This window comes from Nelumbo nucifera, chromosome 1, assembly GCF_055504915.1.
Source record: "Nelumbo nucifera cultivar China Antique chromosome 1, China Antique-T2T, whole genome shotgun sequence".
In the NCBI taxonomy this organism is placed as follows: Eukaryota; Viridiplantae; Streptophyta; class Magnoliopsida; order Proteales; family Nelumbonaceae; genus Nelumbo; species Nelumbo nucifera.
This window is the reverse complement of record NC_142649.1, coordinates 38,927,548-38,946,106: the sequence shown is the minus strand read 5'-3', so window position 1 is coordinate 38,946,106 and position 18,559 is coordinate 38,927,548. Positions and strand designations below refer to the sequence as shown.

The following is an 18,559-nucleotide window of genomic DNA, read 5'->3' as shown; positions in this document are numbered from 1 at the left end:
CATCGTCTACTACTGAGGAAGTGGGCAAGGAAGAGGTTGGCAAACTATCCCCACAAGCTGATGGACCGAGGGGGGAGCCCGGAGAACCATCGGCGAGCTGCCCCCTTAAAGGTCGCCTAGAACTATCCGTAAGGGAGCATAAGTGCCTTGAAACTTTCTAAGTGGTCGTCTAGGTCCGTGGCCTCATCGTACATCTCGAGCACGGGTGCTTTGAAATGCGGTGGGAGAGGTTCGAAGATGATGTCCGGGGTGAAGGCATCCATCCTGTCGGACAGAGGGTTCTAGCTATCCGAGGCTTCAACTCATCTTTCTCTTACTTGGTGGCTCCGAGTTGGGCTTGCAGGTCAACAATTTTTTGGTCGAAGGGGGCCTGGGCCCCACCGCGGTCCTCTCCGACTCAGTAGGGGTCGGAACGAATCCCCGAATACCCTGGCGTGGGCCTGTATCCATTTCTTCTAGCCCATCTATAATTCAGGAGGCCTCGGAGGTCCGAGACGCAAGAGGGAGAGGTGTGACATCAATCCTCAACCCTCATAGGGGGGCTGTGGTGGCCCGATCGCCCACCTTTGTCTCGGGAATCTTCTCTTTGGCGGCAGTGTTCTTGGTCTTGGCGGTGGTCGCGAGACTATGCTGATTCTTCCCCCCTTTGGTTGGGGGGTCGGGAGGTCCTCGGCTGTCAGATTCCGAGGGGTCGGCCCAGTGGGAGTCAATTGGGCCGAGGGCTAATGGGTCTATGGACACGCGTTCTCCTTGGTGGCCTGAGCTCTCGGTGAGGCGGCCACCCTAGGGGTGCACCTTGTCAATCTGCTGGGCGAGGTGGTCCAACCGGTCGAGGACCACTTGGAGTTGATTTGTTATGACCAGGTTCTTGGTGTTCTTGGTGTTTCACACCATGTCGACAGAATCTTTGGGGTTGATTCTTTAAGTTTAGAGTAAAGGGAAGGGAGATTCATCATATGGATGGTTGAACCATGCAGGGTGGCTTGGCGAAATTTCAAAAATTTTCTTTCTCCCTTCTAGGAATTGTATTCCCTAATTTAGAAAAAACTGCAGTTTTCAAGGTTCGTTTTTGAAACAAACCGGACCAGATCTGTAACCAAAATAAAGGGAGAGATATACCTATTACGGAATCCACAAATGTAGCTCCCAACGTAGGTCTTCATGCCTAAAAAGGTCACCAAATCTTGCCTCCACTAAAGATGGTGCAACTTAAGGTGAAGTAGGATCAGCAAAGCAGTTCTTCAACAAGAACTACAATCCTTCAGCAAGGATTACGCAGGGCATGTGAGCACAACTTCAGATCTGATTTTTCTAGCAAAAATCAGAATCAAGGTCAAATCCTTATCAGTCCAAGACACTTGGAAATCGAACAGGGTAGGGCGGCAGGAATAGAGGAAAGAACTAGATTCAGCAAATGTGTTTAATAGAAGGAATTCACCCTCTATTTATAACTATCCAGGATCAACTGCCTAATCCTATTAGGAAATGGATCTTTGATCCAAATCTTTATTTGGATCTGAACTCTTAAGTGGATAAGACTTATCTTATCCTCTTGCTGATCCAGGTCCAGATCTAAACTCAAATTCGCCCACATTTAATCAAATTAACCCAGTTTGGAATGGGCTTTTGGCCCATTAAGTTATCAGGCTCACTTCCCCTTTTAATTTGTTGGATGACTTGGCTCTCTTTGTATGGTGTGGAACCCTAACATTGATCTCCACAAAAGCCATAACGGTTCAACCTATCCTCTGTTACAAAGCCTTTTCGAATTCACTGTTGAACACAATGAACCCCTGAGCCCATAAGTATGGGCTCTTAACAAGCCCAACATTTACACTAAATGGTCCTTGGGTCTAGCCACCTTATGAAGGCCCAAGGACTATGGACGTAGTGCGATTAGCCCATCAGGTCTATAAGCCCTAAATGGTCTTATACTTAACCTCTTAGCTCATAATGATCAAACACTACCCGACAAGAGAGGACATCTCCCTCAACTGCAAGGTACAGTGTCGCACTCTCTACTTAGGATAGATCCTAAGAATTAAAACCTTTGCAAACCTTTTTCATAAAACATAATATATATTTATATATATAAATATATATATTGCAAAACAAATCTCAAACAAGTTTGAAATCAACTGCCGGCATTTTAGGTTTCCATCAGAGAGAGTGCATTCCCCGATCATTCACTTTGTCCGACAAAGGGGCTGATTATGTCATAATGGTCATCCACTCAGGTGAATTCTAAAACTGCCCCAACATACCCATGTTTTGACCCCCGCTAAGGATCTCACTGTGTCAGTCTTGGCAGGATAAACCTCCCCAGGTCTATCCAATGGCTGTGGAGATTCTAAACTAACATGTGTTTCATAAGTTTCCAGTTTAAGGGTATTACACAGAAACACACCATAAATAACATGAATCAATTATGTATCATTATTCAATTATAGTAAATGTGAAAAGTACATCAATCTGATTGGAGCTAAGGGCATACACTATCTAACATCTCCTACTTGCACTCAGGTTCAATCGGGTACAAGTCGGAGTCTCATACTTTCCACGTGCTTCTCAAACACTTTCTATGTTAGTGGCTTAGTCAATGGGTCTCTACATTCTCCATTGATGCTACATTCTGAATCTGGACGTCCCCTCTACCAATAATCTCCCGTAGTACATATTACTTCCTTTCGATGTGCTTTGACTTCAAGTGGGCCCGGGGCTCCTTAGCCTGAGCAATGGCTCCAATGTTGTCACATAACAGTGAAATGGCTGATTTTCTAAATGGAACTACTCCTAATTCTTGAATGAACTTCTTCATCCAAACGGCTTCCTCGGCAGTTTCACTTACGGCAATGTACTCGGCCTCATTCGGGGAATCTGCTGTGGACCCTTGTTTGCTGCTTTTCCAGCTAACTATACAGGACTCCATTGTAAAGATGTAACCAGATGTAGACTTTTTATCATCTGAGTCTGACTGGAAGTTGGCATCGGTATACCCAAGGATCTGTAGTGAACTACCATCGAATACAGACAAAACTCTTTTGTTCTTCGAAGGTATTTAAGTATGTTTTTCACAGCTATCCAGTGCTCCTGTCCTGGGTTTGGTTGGTATCTACTTACCACACTCACTGCTTGAGCAATGTCAGGCCGAGTGCTCAGCATGGCATACCTGATGCTCCCTACGACTAAGGCATAGGAACCTTTCTCATGCCCTCAATCTCCTCGAAAGTCTTGGGAAACATACCCTTGGAGAGAGTGAATCCGTGCCTGAAAGGGACAAATCCCTTCTTGGAGTTCTCCATGCTGTATCTTTTGACAATCTTGTCAATGTAAGTAGACTCGGATATTCCTATTATTCTTTTCAATCTATCTCTATAGAGTCAAAGTACCAAGATGTAGGAGGCTTCTCCAAGATCTTTCATGGAGAATTGCTGTGAAATCCATACATTCACCGTAGTTAACATTCCTACATCACTCCCAATGTGTAAAATGTCATCTGCATACAGAACCAAGAATGTAACCATATCTCCCATTGTCTTCCTGTAAACACATGGCTTATTTGGGTTATGCTCAAAGTCAAATTGTTTGACGATAGAGTCAAACCGGGTGTTCCAGTTTCTAGAACCTTCCTTAAGTCCATAGATGGATCGGTTGAGTTTACACACCATGTGTTCCTAACCTGCAATAATGAATCCTTGTAGTTGTTGCATGTAGATATTTTCAATAAGATCTCCATTCAGGAACGTGGTTTTGACATCCATCTGCCAAATCTCGTAGTCATAGTGTGCTGCTATAGCTAGCAGAATCCTTATGGACTTGAGCATGGCTACTGGCGAAAAAGTTTCTTCATAATCGACTCACTCCCTCTTTCTAAGTGTACCCTTTTGCTACAAGACGAGCTTTATAAGTCTCAATCTTACCATCAGGGCCCTTCTTCCTCTTGTAGATCCATTTGCAACTAATTGCTTTCACCCCAAGGGGTGGGCCTATAAGAATTCAGACCTTGTTGGTCTCCAACGAGTCTATCTCGGCTTTAATGGCATCTACCCACTTTAAGGAATCTATGTCCAACATACCTTTCGTATAAGTCATAGGATCTTTCACATTGGTCATGGCTTCCATCAAATAACTTTCTTGATCATAGTCGTAACAAAATAGAGACCTAGAAACCCAGGTAGATCTTTTAGGTTGGTTATTATCTGAATCCTGTGAGACATCTCCCAGTATTCTTGGGCTCTCCTCTTCAAGAATAACTTCCTGATGATGATTGTCCAGGATCTAATCTTCTTCCAAGAAATAGGCATTTCGACTACAAAACACCTTTTTCTCTTTGGGGTCATAAAATAAATAGCCTACAGAGCTTTTGGGATAACGTACAAATAGGCAATGACTGGTCTTGGATTCCAGTTTGTCAATACTTGTTATTTTAACATGTGTCAGACAAACCCAAATCTTCAAGTATCTTACACTTGGTTTCTTATCGAGTCCATAGCTCATACGGAATCATAGGAACATATTTGGTTGAAACCCAGTTCAGCACGTATATCGCAGTCTCTAATGCATAACCCCAAAAGGATATAAGTAGTTCTGAGTGGACGAGAAGTGAACGGACCATATCCAATAAAGTCTGGTTTCTCCTCTTCGATACACCATTTAATTGTGGTGTTGCAGGAAGAAATAATTGTGATACAATCCCATTGTCCTTTAAGTAGTCATTGAATTCGTCGGAGAAATATTCGCCTCATCGATTTGATCAAAGGGCCTTAATCTATCTCCCAAAATGTTTTTCGATTTCTTGTCTAAACTCTTTGAACTTTTCAAATGATTCAAACTTATGTCTCATTAGGTACACGTAACCATACCGAGAGAAATCATCGGTAATGTTATGAAATAAACGTGTTGATTACGTGTCCTAACATTCATGGGACCACTTACATCAGTATGTATCAAGTCAAGTGTGCCCGTAGATCTTTTAGGCTTTCCCATAAATGGTCGTTTCGTCATCTTACCCTAAAAGCAAGGTTCACAAGTTAGAATATCTTCTACAGTTAAAAAATCCAAAGGGCCATCCTTTACCAACCTTGTGATACGATCTATATTAATGTGGCAAAGCTGGTAATGCTATAGGCACATGGGATTTACCGCATCATGTGTTCTTTTCTTGGGGATTATTTCTAACGTAGTTTCGGTCATGTTTGTTTTCAAAGAAGGATAGATGACAAAGAGACCGTTCTCAAATTATCTGTGAGCGAGAAATTTGTTATTCAATTTAATAGTAATCGTATAACTGAATAAAATAGAATAACCATCATTGCACAATTTTGAAACATAAATTAAATTTCTTCTCAAAGATGGTACATAAAGACAATTTTTAAGTGTAATTATTCCTTCTCTAAAATACAAATCTATAGTTCCTATAATTGTGGCTGTAACTATTGCAGAAATTCCCAAGTAGAATGTCACTCAGCCTTCTACTTGTGTTGAACCCTTGCAATGTGTTACATGCGTGAGTAGAAGCCCGAGAGTCAATACACCAGGATGCAAAACTGACCAATAAATCGGTCTCTATGACAAAAGATTTGAAATTACTTTGCTTGTTGGCCTCTAGATACTGAGGACTGTTCCTCTTCTAGTGACCGGTCTGCTTGCAAAAATGACTTGCATTCAATGTGTTGTTCTTTTTCTACTTTTTAGGCTTGTCCGCTTTCTCTTGAAGCTTCTTTTTACCCTTTTTTTCTTGCCCGACTTGCCACCTTCAACAAACATGGCTTTCGATATATCCTTCTTTATCAGTTTTTCAGCCCTCTACAACATATTGTTGATTTCTTAAAGGCTAACTTTTAGCTTATTCATCTTATAGTTCATGATGAACTGATTAAAGGAGGGAGGTAGAAAATTCAAGACGACATCAATCTTAAGACAATGGTCATCAAGCCCGGAGCCGAAAGCCTCCAATTCATTGATATAGCCTATCATTTTAAGACAATGGTCATGAACCTGTTGGTTCTCAGTCATCTATGTGGTCATAAACAGCTTTAGGACCTTCTGTCGAGTTGAACGATTATGCTCTTCATACATCATCCTTAGACTATCCATGATATCTTTGGACATTCGATCTTATCGAACTATCTTTGTATCGAATTATCTAAGGAGGCTATGATATAACACCGGGCAAAAGAGTTCTTCTCTTCCCATTCTTGATATTCCTTTTTTCGGGCCTCAAAAGCTCTGTCACACGGACGTTCCGATGCAGGGTTTTTGGCTATCTTGTCAATTTCTCGAACGTCAAAATCAGCATAAGGTTACGGAACCAATCAGTGTAGTTGGGTCCCTTAAGCTTGTTATCATCCAACAGTTTGGTGAATTGTCCGTTTGCCATTTCTGATAAAAGGCAAAATATTAGTCAACGACCTAAAATTGATTCATGTTAATTACATAGAAAAGGATTTTAATCTATGTTCCATTTCCATTTCTTCATCTCTGAGATTTCCCTCCAATCTCAATGACAGAGATGCGGTTATGTCTCTAGAAATGTGAAAAAGCACATAGGTGCATGGAGCCAACTATTTCAGTTGCAAAGCTCTACCACTTTCTGTGAAAGATCACATCCACTCATCTTATGAGCTTTCCCTTTGGCCTCTATCAAACAAGATTCATTACCATTTTAGGTTATACCTTTCTGTCTAGTAAGTGTTGACATATCATATTCGTGGACCCCAAGGTATCGTGAAAGAGTCTTCCATTTTAGGATAGGCCCCTCCCACATCGGTCTATGATGCCCCTATCATCTTATGAAGCAATCAAATAAACTGGATCAGCAAATGGATAGCCCAATTTTATGGTGCATCTCCTCATTACTAAAACAACCCATCTTCATGCTAATGAAGGAAGGCCTTTAGAGAAATCATCATATGAATTTTCATATCATATACACTTATATATTTGGAGGGAACAAGTTGAAACGTCCTTAGATTTGATTTGTCAAACCAATGTGGCTCCCACTGACTTTCTTAAAGTCAGATTCAAATGGGCCCAAACAAACTAGGGTTCCGCACGATTCCTCTTAGGGAGGAAGCTAATCTAAGGCCCATTGAGAAGGAAGATCATCAAATGATCTTTAGGGCACCATGGCAATGATATGCATTATGGCCCATGTTTAATCGTTAGTGGCTCTCTACGAATACCATGGTTGAATGCATCACACATCACATATATCCACATGCACAGAATTGATCCAATCAATCAAATAAAGTGTAAAACCCTAATTAATTGAAGTTAACACATCATCAACCCATTAAGGCCCATAATATTATCAAGGTATATGGGCTAAACTGCAAAAAGCAGTTCAGCCCATATAGTTGTAATGCTGAAGATGGGTTGATTTTGCTTTAACTTAGCAAAATAAGGTTTTACAAGGGTGGGCCAAATTGGATTATGTGATGGGCCATAAAACCCTTGGCCCATAACCTAATTTGGGTCACCTGAAACATGACCCATGGGGCTGATAACAGACTCCATCGAACCATAGGTTCGGTTCAACCAATTTGGACCTAACTAGGTCAAATCGGCCTAGGGTCTGGTGTCCAATACATGATGCAATTATCAAGAATATGATCTGAAAATAATTACAACCGAATTTGACAATCAAAACAGCAAGAAAATAATCAGGGGGCTGTAGTGTGATGATCTTGGACAACTTGCAAACCTGCAAGAAAAATATTAATCGTAGATAACAGATTCGTTTTCTGCAAATCGCATATTGCAGATCTTGTATCTGCAAAAATTCTTCTTCTCCTCCACACGTTCCAGCACTTCTTCCAATGTAAAAAAAAAATAGAAAACCTTAATTTTCTATTAACTACATCAGATCAAATCCTATACATTTTGTCTAGAAAATTAAAAAAAAGTATTTATAGACCAAATTGAATAGAATGAAAGTAAGGTGCGCAATTCTTGGCGCCATAGAAAGATTTCGATCTCCAGCACACATATAGCCCATACATCCAAGAAATAATCATAGAACAATTCCATAATTATAACAAAATAATAAAGAATTAATTTTCAGATCACGTGCTCAAAAATTAAGAATTGAATTCTCAAAAAACTGCTAGTTAGCGCAAATCGGGTAGAACAGTTTCTGCTCTTTTGCGTAGGTTCAGATCTGGTCTAAATTTGGTTGAAGACTTGAACCTAGCTTGATACCACAGAAGGGAAGGGAGATCCATCATATGGATGGCCGAACCATGTAGGGTGGTTGGGCGAAATTTCAAAAATTTTCTTTCTCCCTTTCGGGAATCATATTCCCTGATTTAGAAAAATTACATTTTTCAAGGTTCGTTCTTGAAACAAACCAGACCAAATCTATAAACCAAAACAAAGGGAGGGATATACCTGATATGGAATCCACAAATGTAGCTCCCAACGTAGTGTTCACACCCAAAGAGGTCACCAAATCCTGCCTCCTCTGAAAATGGCGCAACGTAAGGTGAAGCAGGATCAACAAAGTAGTTCTTCAGCAAGGATTACGTAGGGGATGTGAGCACAACTTCAGATTTATAGTAAATGTCAAAAGTACATCAATCTAATTGGAGCTAAGGGCATACACTGTCTAACATAGAGTTTAGTTGAGGGAAGTCTTAGCGACTTTCCCATAGACGACGCCAATTGTTGCTGATCGAAATGGGCCAATGGCAACACTGTCAATTCGCTCCTGAGTCGAGGTGTGGTCGAGTAGTCTGAGGCCTAAAGTGGCCGATGGCTAGTAGGCTTGTCCTTCAAGGAATGAAGAAATGAGAATGTCAAAGGCCTCGGGTTGGTACCCGAAGCGGAAACTCCAATGGTCAAGTTAGTACTAGGGGGTGCAAGGTGGACGAGGCCGAGGTGTGAACACTTAGACGAGGCCACAAGGGAGATTGAGAGTTCTAAATCCAAGTTCTTAAGTTCTAGTATTCAAGCCCCTTACCTTGAGGGGGTTGCCCCTATTTATACTTAAGTTTGCCTGGAGGTAGGTGTGCTCGGATGGTTCGGATATGGTCCGTACGCGAGGAGCACGGTCACCCGAGAGTGCCGAGTGACCATGCACTATTGGTTCTGGAATATCCGCCAATCTCTGCTTCACACTCGCTCTGATTGGGTCCTCTTTAAATGCTGCTACCGCACGTGTGCTGTCATCCCATTGGGCCAGGCTAGATGCGCCTACATCACATATGGAAGGCAACTCACCCTATATGTAGCCTAAGTTTGTGCTTTTTTTATTGCTTGAAGTTTTAAGACATTAGAGAATCATTGTTTTTGACTTCATATAGATTGAGAATATAGGCAGAGAGGTGAGGGTTTTAGGGAAGTCAGTACCTAAGACCCAATAATATCACCTCAAAATTGGTCTTAGGAGAAGTTGAGAGCATGTTTCTCCAACTTTCAGAAATTCCAACAATTATTTATTTCTATTGTTTTTCGCATGAAATAGAGCTTAGACAACTCTCGTATTTGGTTGTTACAACAGTTTGGAGAGAGGGGTGCCTAACACCTTCCCTCTCCCTGAAGGGAAGGGAAATCCATTGAGTTGATGGCCGAACCATGCAAAAAGGTTGGGCAAATTTTCAAAAATTTTCTCTCCCTTCCCGTGAATCCAATTCCTAGATTTAGAAAATTGTATTTTCAAGGTTTGTTTTTGAATCAAAACTGTATCAGATCTGAAACCAAAAGGGAAGTGAGGGATATACCTGATACGAAGTAAAAAGAACTCCCAATGCAGGTTCACGCCCAAAGAGAAGACCAAAACCCGTCTCCACTGAAGATGACATAGTGTGTAGTGAAACAGGATCAACAGGATGGTTCTTCAACAAAAACCTGAATTCTTTAGCAAGAATCAAGCAAGGGCTAGTGAGCATGACTTCAGATTGCTTCTTCTACAAAGAAACAATATCAATAACTCTTCTTGGTCAGATCCACAAGTGGAGATCAAACTAGGTAGGGGCGGCAAGAATTGGGGAAGAATTTTTCAATTCGCTGTTGTGAAAATTTGAGGAATTCACCCCCTATTTATAGCCTTCTTTGGATCAGCCTCCTAATCTAATCAGGAGAGAGTTTCCTAATCCAAATCTGATATTTGGACTTGGACTCTTAAATGGATAAGACTTTTCTTATCCTTCAGCTAATCCTAATCAGCTTAAAAGTTGAATTCACCCCCTTTTAATTTAACTAACTTAAGCCCAGTTCGAATTGGGCCTTAAGCCCATTAAGCTTATGTGCTCACTTGCTCTTTAATTCTCCTTTTGTATGGCTTGGGACCCTAACATTGATCTACACATCAGCCACATGGGTTCAGTCCAACCTTTATTATAAGGTCTAGTCGAATTCACTGTATGTCATAGTGAACCCCTGAGTCCATCACCATGGGCTCTCAATGGGCCCAACATTTACACTAAATGGTTCTTGGATCCAACCAACTTATGAAAACCCAAGAACTGTGGGCAGATACAAGATTAACCCATCAGGCATTACCCTCAAATGGTCTTACTCTTAACCTCTTAGCCCTTAATGATCATACACTGCTCGACAAGAGAGGACTTCTCCCTCAGCTGCAAGGTATAATGTTGCACTCTCTATTTACATGAATCCCGCGAATTAAAACCTTTAGCAAACAATTTGAAACCATAATATATAAGTATATCTTTATATAAATATATTTTGCAAAACCAAATTTCAAATACATTTGAAATCCATTGCTGACAGTTTAGGTTTCCACCAGAGAGAGTGCATTCCCCTATCATTCACTCTGTCCGACAAAGGAGTTGATCTTGTCACTATGATCACCCACTCAGATGAATTCTTGGACTGCCCCAACATACCCGGGTTTTGCCCCCCACTAAGGATCTCACTGATTGGCATATCAAATACAGCCCAATCTAACACCTAGTGAAGTACCATAATCGAGTCTAGGGGTCAGGTGTAACATTCCAGTTTTGTCCATCTATCTCCAAGGTATAGGGCAACACAAGAATTTGGTTCGGTTCAGGGTTTCAAGAAAACCCACACTGCATGCACATCAGGTCTCACCCTAGCAGCTGAGACAAGCCACCCCAACCAACTTGGTGGTACATCAGTGTTAGCCTTGGTAGGATAAATCTCTCAGATCTATCCAATGGCTATGAAGATTCTAAACTAACACGAGTCTCATAAGTATCTAGTTTAAGGGTATTACATAGAAACACACCATAATAACATGAATCAATTATGCACTTTATTCATTTACAATAAATGACAATAAGTATATTAATTTGATTGGAGCTAAGGGCATACATTGTCTAACACTCCCAATTCTTTCGGATCTAGAATCTCTTGGTTGTGTGTCTTTTCATGTTGAGAATGGAGTCACTATAAAAGACACAAATTGACTTCAAATCTAGAATTGAGGGCCCATTTCCTCTAAAAAATGGGTGGTGACTCAATTTCTTCAAGTCGGTCATGAGCTTCCCGAAGCTCACAACAACCATTTCAAATGTAACAATTAAACAAATATTTTAACTTAAAGATATTCAAAATATTAAATGAAAAAATTAAAAATAAACGGGATTCATAAAAATGACTAAACAATTAATACAAAATGGTGTGAATTTCGTTCTTTTAGATGAAATAGTTTATTAATTGCAAGTTAGATTTAACTTTTTTGAAAGTGTAACCTAATTTAGCTTTTAAAAATAAATTTATCAAATAAATAGTAAATACCAATTAAAGTGGGTTATTGTTTACAAATAAGATCCTCATTTAATCTCTTAAATCATATTAAAAATAATATAAATTAATAGTGATTTTCAAACAAAGTATGTCAAAATAAATTGTCAATTACAAAGATATAAGACCTATGTTAATTTTTCTAATTTAATTTTTTATAGTTAAATAGTAAATTTCAAATTAAATGATACTTTAGTTACCCCTTAATATAGGGTCATTCTCTAAATAAAACATGGTAAGTCTCTTAAATCAAATAAAAGGCATAACCTAAATGTCTAATATAAATAATTTAAAAATTGAAATAATTCAGTTAATGGTCTCGTACTTAATGAGGGGTCATTCCTAGTGAAATAATGGAAGGGATGTAACTATCTATTTATTCAAAAGCTATAAGGGGAGGTTTTTGTTTTAATCAAAATACAAGGGAGGTTTCATGATTGTCAGAAAAATAAAACCTAAGAGAGTTATAATTTTATGCATTCAATTTAAATATATTATATTATATATAATATTTATACACCATATGTTTTCATATTATATTTATACGTTTACATTATATATGTATGCATGTATAAAATTTCGATTTACACTTTCCAGGTTGGTTGGTTGGTTTATAAAATCCAATAAACCAAATGAAAACGGTAAACCGCAATTTAAAAAATTATTAAATCGAGCCAAACAACCGTATAATAAACCGAATTACCGCAAATTCGATTTAATTCGATTCGATTTTTCGATTTGAACCGTATAATAAACACCCCTACACCGAACGAGGCCAAACTGAACACCGCGGAATCGGCTTCAGTGTTCACAAGATCGTGCTTAAACCGTTCGCACAGCCTTTGCAACCCTGCATTAGGAATATCTTCCCATGATAAAAAAACGTATAATCACGAGATATTTCCAATGGAGTGCTGTAAAACGCTGAGCGAACGGCCGAAGCCGATCTTGAGTAATTCTTTCCTTCTTCCTTTTCTCTATCGCGCTTATATACACGCGCACATTCCCTTCTGTTGCTGCTTATTGATCTTTGGTATTGAAATGGAGGCGACCATGGATGCTCAAGCTCCAGCGGAATCCGAGGAACCGAAAAACGAGAGCGAGGATGAGAAGTTGGTGGAGAAGGCTCAGAAGCTAATGGAAAAGATCACGTCCTCGCAGGCTAACCCTAGCGCTAAGGTTCTTCATGCCCTAGCTTCCATGCTTGAGACTGAAGAATCCAGGTTCGGAAGTTTTCCCTTCTCTTGGTTCTTGTTTTTTCTTCTGTTTTCTAACGATTAGGAGAGGGTTTCGGTTATTGGGGTATTGGTTTTACGGGTGGCAAGGGATTTTTGTTTTCTGAAATTTGAATTCTGTGTGGTTCCTGTTGAGGACGTGGGGGGCAGTGAAGAGGTAGTGGTTGATTATGGTGGTTAGAAAATTAGGTTTTCATTGATTAGGGCTTTTTCCGGCGATTGAAATTGCAAGAGGAAGGCATTTCAGTGGTTGAGTGGAACGGAGTTTGTATGTTTGGGAATTTCATTGGGTTTGGGTTTTAGTCTTTGAAGTTTAATTAAGGCTTGTTGTTATCTTTTTGTGACCTATCTAATGTTTATAAATGAGTGCAGATAAAATGTGAATTTTCTCTTCATTTTCTGCAACTTAAAGATATTGTGGTCTTTTGGTTTTCTTTCCCTTTTCTAAATGCCATATTCCCTTCCCCCCTTTTCTTCTAGTTTCATGTGCCCTTCTGCTATTCTACCTTTCTTTAGTCTCCAAGTCTAAAGATTAGTTATAGTCATTGATACACGAATTTCCTTTTATCGTCGTTTAGCGAGAACCAGACCCACGTTAGTTTAATTGTTTTCTCGTTTTCAAAACTATAAAATTTTCATTGAATAAGTAAATGTAATTTTGTAAAGATAAGTTATAACTTTCGATATACAAATGTTTTTTAAGTCCTCATAAGGGCCTTCTTGAAGGTCCAGTGAATGGAACTGCAAGCAAGAACCCAATCTATGACGGAACCAGCTGAGGTGTACCCATGGAAAATACTGCGGCATTATGCTTTGCTGGACTCTTATGCTACCTGCCAGACTACATCCAGAGGAAAAGGTCAACTAAGAGGAGGTACCCCAACCCGGTAAATCCTTGCTGGGGCTAGGTTTTCTGTCCAAGGTTGTGCTTTTGTGCAGGACTGAGGACAGAGAGGGTTTTCAGTTCAAGACCCGGCTGTGAAGATCCGTTAACAAGGCGAGCTTCGACTGTTACAGCAGGGCTGGCTACAAAGTGGAGTGATGATGGAAGCTGAAACATTATTCACGCTGGCGATGAAGTGGAAGAAGGAGTTGGTGGTGGAGAAGAGGAGGTTCTTGTTGAAGAATCAGGTGCAGGTTCAGCACTAAAAATTAGGGAAGATAAAAGATCAATGATGATTTTAAATAGAGTGGCTTTTGACTGGTTTAAGGGCTTTACTGATGGTACTATCCGTTCTGTTACGACGCCTGGTTGGAAGGGCAAGATGCACTGTCAAGGGAAGAAATTCCTCGCCGAGGAAAGAAGTAATGGTAAGGGGTGTTTCGTTGAGCTGTACGAATCATTTGGGAATGGTAGGAGGCAACCGGTGTCTTTCCCAGAAGGGAGAGAACATTGCTGGAGGTTGATTGCAGAAGCTTTGGACGAGTTTTGCACAGAGAAGGTGGTTAGTCATGTTAGTCAAGCAAATTTTTCGGAAGCTTTGGGAATGGAAAGACAAGCAAATGTTTCGGAATTTAAAACAACAGGAGGTTAGTCAGGTTGAGGCAGAACAATCACAACTGGTGAGAGTTGGGTATCGAAAATTGAACACCCCTAGGTCTAAAGTCTTAAACGGATTTTTGTAATTGTGCTTCCTCATTTGCCTATATTATCATGTTCTAGATGGATATTGTTGAAGTGGGGCTTTGGTCAAAGGTAGACAGGCAGGCCTTGGAATATATATTCTATTGGATTTAGGAGAATTTTATGGTTTAGGCATTGAAGTGTGGTATGGTGGTGATTTTGTCTTTCAACCAGGATCTGTCAATTAAAAAGAGTAACTTCTTTCCATAGAAGATAGTGGAAGGGGGACATTACAATTTAGTCATCATAAAGAATTATTGATATCAGTAGTTTTTTGCGGGACATCTAAATGTTTTCTAATTAGTGAACACTAAGGATTAATTCCATATGTAGAGTTCTAGGGCTTGAAACTGCCACCAACTATGGAAGCTTGTTTCCTTAGGCTTGTCCAATTAATGTTTGCCTTCTGCTAATTGGCAAATGCTGTACCAGTGTATGCATGATTCTGTGATTTTAATTCTACACATTATATTAGAATCACTGTTTTAGAAGGGAGAAATGCAACTAAAGCGGAAAGGGGTTCCTAGGGCTTGAGGCACAAGGGCCAAGGTGAGATATGGGCCTAAACGAAGTGATGTGCCACTTTTGAAAGAAAAACTTATTACATAACATGCAAATTTGAAACTTAAAAGAAATAAAATATTTCATAAAACAGGTGTGGCTTTCTCCAGTAGGTGTGGTGGAGAAGTTAAAAAAGTTGGAGAATGATTTTCTAGGCATGGATGGAAAGAGAAATAGAAGACCATCTGGTTGAATGGGGGAGAAGTTAAAAAAGATGGAGAGTGATTTTCTAGGCTTGGATGGAAAGAGGAACAGAAGATCATCTGGTTGAATGGAGGAAAATTTATTATCCAAGGTGGACAGGATGCTTAGGAGTAGGACAGATTAAAATTGCAAATACAATGCTAATGGGAGAATGGTTTTGGCATTTTATCACACAACCAAACAGCTTATGGTAGCAATTGGTAGCAGGAAAATGTAGCACCAGGAATTCAACTGGGGTACTAGTTCATAAAATGATACATACAGATTCTCAATTTGGAAGGGATTGCGAAATTGTACCTTTATTTCCTCAAATAAGCGAAGCTCAATGTAGTTGTGGGGAAGAGAGTCTGCTTTTCTATATATCCATTATGTGATGATAGGTCACTGATAGATTTATTCCTTCACTTTTCTGATAGTTGAGAACTAGGAGATGTCAGTGGTTGATCAATATTAAGGGGAAGGGCATTCGTATGACACCTGCCTGAGAAGGAACCTAAATCATTGGGAAATAGGGGACTCGGCAGACCTCTCACAGATTGAGAGGACTCTAGAATGTGAATGTGGGATAATCTGAGGTGTTCTCACTCGGGTCTTTTTTAAAAAAATATCTCAGCAATTCAGATGAGGGAAAATTGTATGTAGTGTAATTCAGTTGTATTCACAACCTGTTGTTGTAACCTCTTTTATTTTAGATGTCTGCGGTTGCATTGAAGGTTTCCTTTATTCCATATTGTGTTTTCTGCAAGCTTGACTGAGAAATAACAGACTACAAGACTATTTATTTCTTCATTGCCCTTTTACATCTAGCTTTTTTTTTAATTTTTTTTGCAGCCAAGCTTAGCTGGTGTGTCCTGAAATAGAGTTAGGTAATTGCTAGCTAGGTGGAGAATGGGGGGCCTGAATAACAGAGGCAAGATACTGTGGAGCACCATACAATTGCTGATTAATTGGTTGTTCTGTGGAGAGGGAAATTTAATAATTTTGAGGGCAAGGGATTCTCCATTGAGAGGATTACTGCTGTTGGGATCAATCTGACAAGGCTTAGATGATGACGAAGGCAATGTATTACTATGATGAAAAATATTGTACAATCCCAACAACAATCAAAGAGGGCCATAACTTCTTGGGGATGTTGCTGATAAAAAATGTTACCCCCACCAAGCTTTTTTTGACTATGACACTGATTTTCTTTCTTTTCTTTTTTAACCTAGGGAATTGAGTGATGATTTGTTTTCATCCTTGTCAATGTTGCTGATCTGTGTTATAACACTAATGGTGCAGTCTTACATGTTCAGGTTCTATATAAACTGATCTGTTTAAACTCTAAATATCATAGGTACAACTATATTGTAGTGAATTACATATTCAATATCAAACTAAAAGGCCAATTCATCAAAATATATTAATAGACGAGGTAAAACAAACCTGGTTTTCGGTGTGGCACACTGTGCACCCCACAAAAAGTTTCACCTATGATCCTAGATGTAGCTTTTAGAACACTGATTGGCACATGAAATGTATTTTTGATAATTAAACATTAGAATTCTTTTTTTTTTATCAGAAACTCAACACATTTTATTTAAACTTAAAAAAAGAGTACAACAAGTTGTTAGAAATAACACCCATTATAACAGAGTCACACCCCCTATTAACTTTGAGCCCTAAACAAATGATGTCTATTTACTCCTTGTTTAACTAATCCATCTGCCAAACCATTAGCATACCTCCTAACCCATCTGAAAAGAATTTGCATTTGTCTTGACGGCAACTTGAACCGCCTGAAATCATTTCTGAATTACCATATTACCCCTTCTCCTTTTTTCAACCAACCAATGACTAGTTTTGAGTCCCCTTCAACGATCAGCCTTGTGATTCCCATTTCCTTAGCTTTTTGCACCCCAACAATAGCCACCATGAATTCATCTCTCACTGAAACAACTTGATCAATAGGCCCCGAAAACAAGTCATAAATGCTCACACTTCCATCTCTAATCACTCCAATTCCGGAAGGACCTGGATTAACCATTAGCATACTGATTGGCACACTTTTCTTTTTGATAATTAACCATAGTAATTTCATTTATAAACTCCTTATTACCTCAAAAAAAAAAGGATAGGAGTCCAAATAAATACAAAACCAATTTTTGCATAAAAGAAATATTCACTTTTCGAAAAGCTACAAGCTGATTGCTGACTTTTTCTGCAGTATTGGGAGTTTAGAACATCTTTATTGGTTTTCCAGTACAGGTTCCCATCTCCCTCCTTTCTATTCTTCCTTTTTTCCTTTGCACAGTGGGCAAACTGGTTTTGAAAGAGTTTTATATGAAATTTGCATATGAATCTTGTTGTGTCAAGTTTTCTTTTTTTATATCTGCTCTACAGGCTTATTGTAATCATTGTTTAACTTGGTCTTTTGATTTTGAACAGTCCTTATTGTTTTTCTGGTTACCTGATTTTTATTTGCTTATAATCAGATACATGGAGGAGTCAGGTCATTCCTCTTCGAGTAATGGACGAGCTTCTCACAATATTGGAAGGCTGGGGAACTTGGTTCGGGTAACTACATTCAACCATGACCGCTTGCATGGAGCACTTTAAATTTATTTACTGTGTCCCTGCAGAATTTAGTTTCCACTTTTCTTTTATAATTAGTTTGGTTTTGAGAGAATGAATCACCTAATGTTTTAGAAAACTTTTGCTCTAAAAATTATTCTTTCTTATCCCTCTTAGGAGAATGATGATTTCTTTGAGTTAATATCTTCCAAGTTCCTGACGGAAAATAGATACTCAACCAGCGTTCGTGCAGCTGCTGCAAGGCTGGTACTCAGCTGTTCAATTACATGGATGGTAAATGCTAGCTCTTTTGTTTTTGATTTGTTTGGTCTAGTTTATTGTTTATGAGTAGAATGTATAGTGTTGATATTTATGGGTGGATGATCTTCCTATGGCCTACAGTATCCTCATGTTTTTGAAGATTCTGTTTTGGAGAACATAAAACACTGGATAATGGATGATATGGGTAGAGTTTCTGCTGATGAATGCAACGGAAAGCATGGGTTAGGCAGAAATACACCCACAGATTTTGAAATGCTGAGGACCTATGCTACTGGACTCCTTGCTTTGTCTTTAGCTGGGTATGTACCTTAACTGGAGATTGTATTATGCATTCCCAATGTTTTTTTTGATGATATTCTTTTTAATG

General features: G+C 39.3%; 1 protein-coding gene across 1 annotated transcript in view; it reads left to right on the top strand.

The window, feature by feature from the left end:
* Positions 1 to 12,521: 12,521 nt before the first annotated feature.
* DCAF1 (DDB1-CUL4 associated factor 1) overlaps positions 12,522 to 18,559 on the top strand; it is a 31,756-nt gene continuing 25,718 nt past the window's right edge. The window contains exons 1-4 of the mRNA XM_010248614.3: positions 12,522 to 12,956; positions 17,832 to 17,913; positions 18,088 to 18,204; positions 18,313 to 18,491. Coding sequence (XP_010246916.1) covers positions 12,640 to 12,956; positions 17,832 to 17,913; positions 18,088 to 18,204; positions 18,313 to 18,491 — 695 coding nt within the window. The 5' untranslated portion in view covers positions 12,522 to 12,639. The remainder of the gene's footprint in view (positions 12,957 to 17,831; positions 17,914 to 18,087; positions 18,205 to 18,312; positions 18,492 to 18,559) is intronic.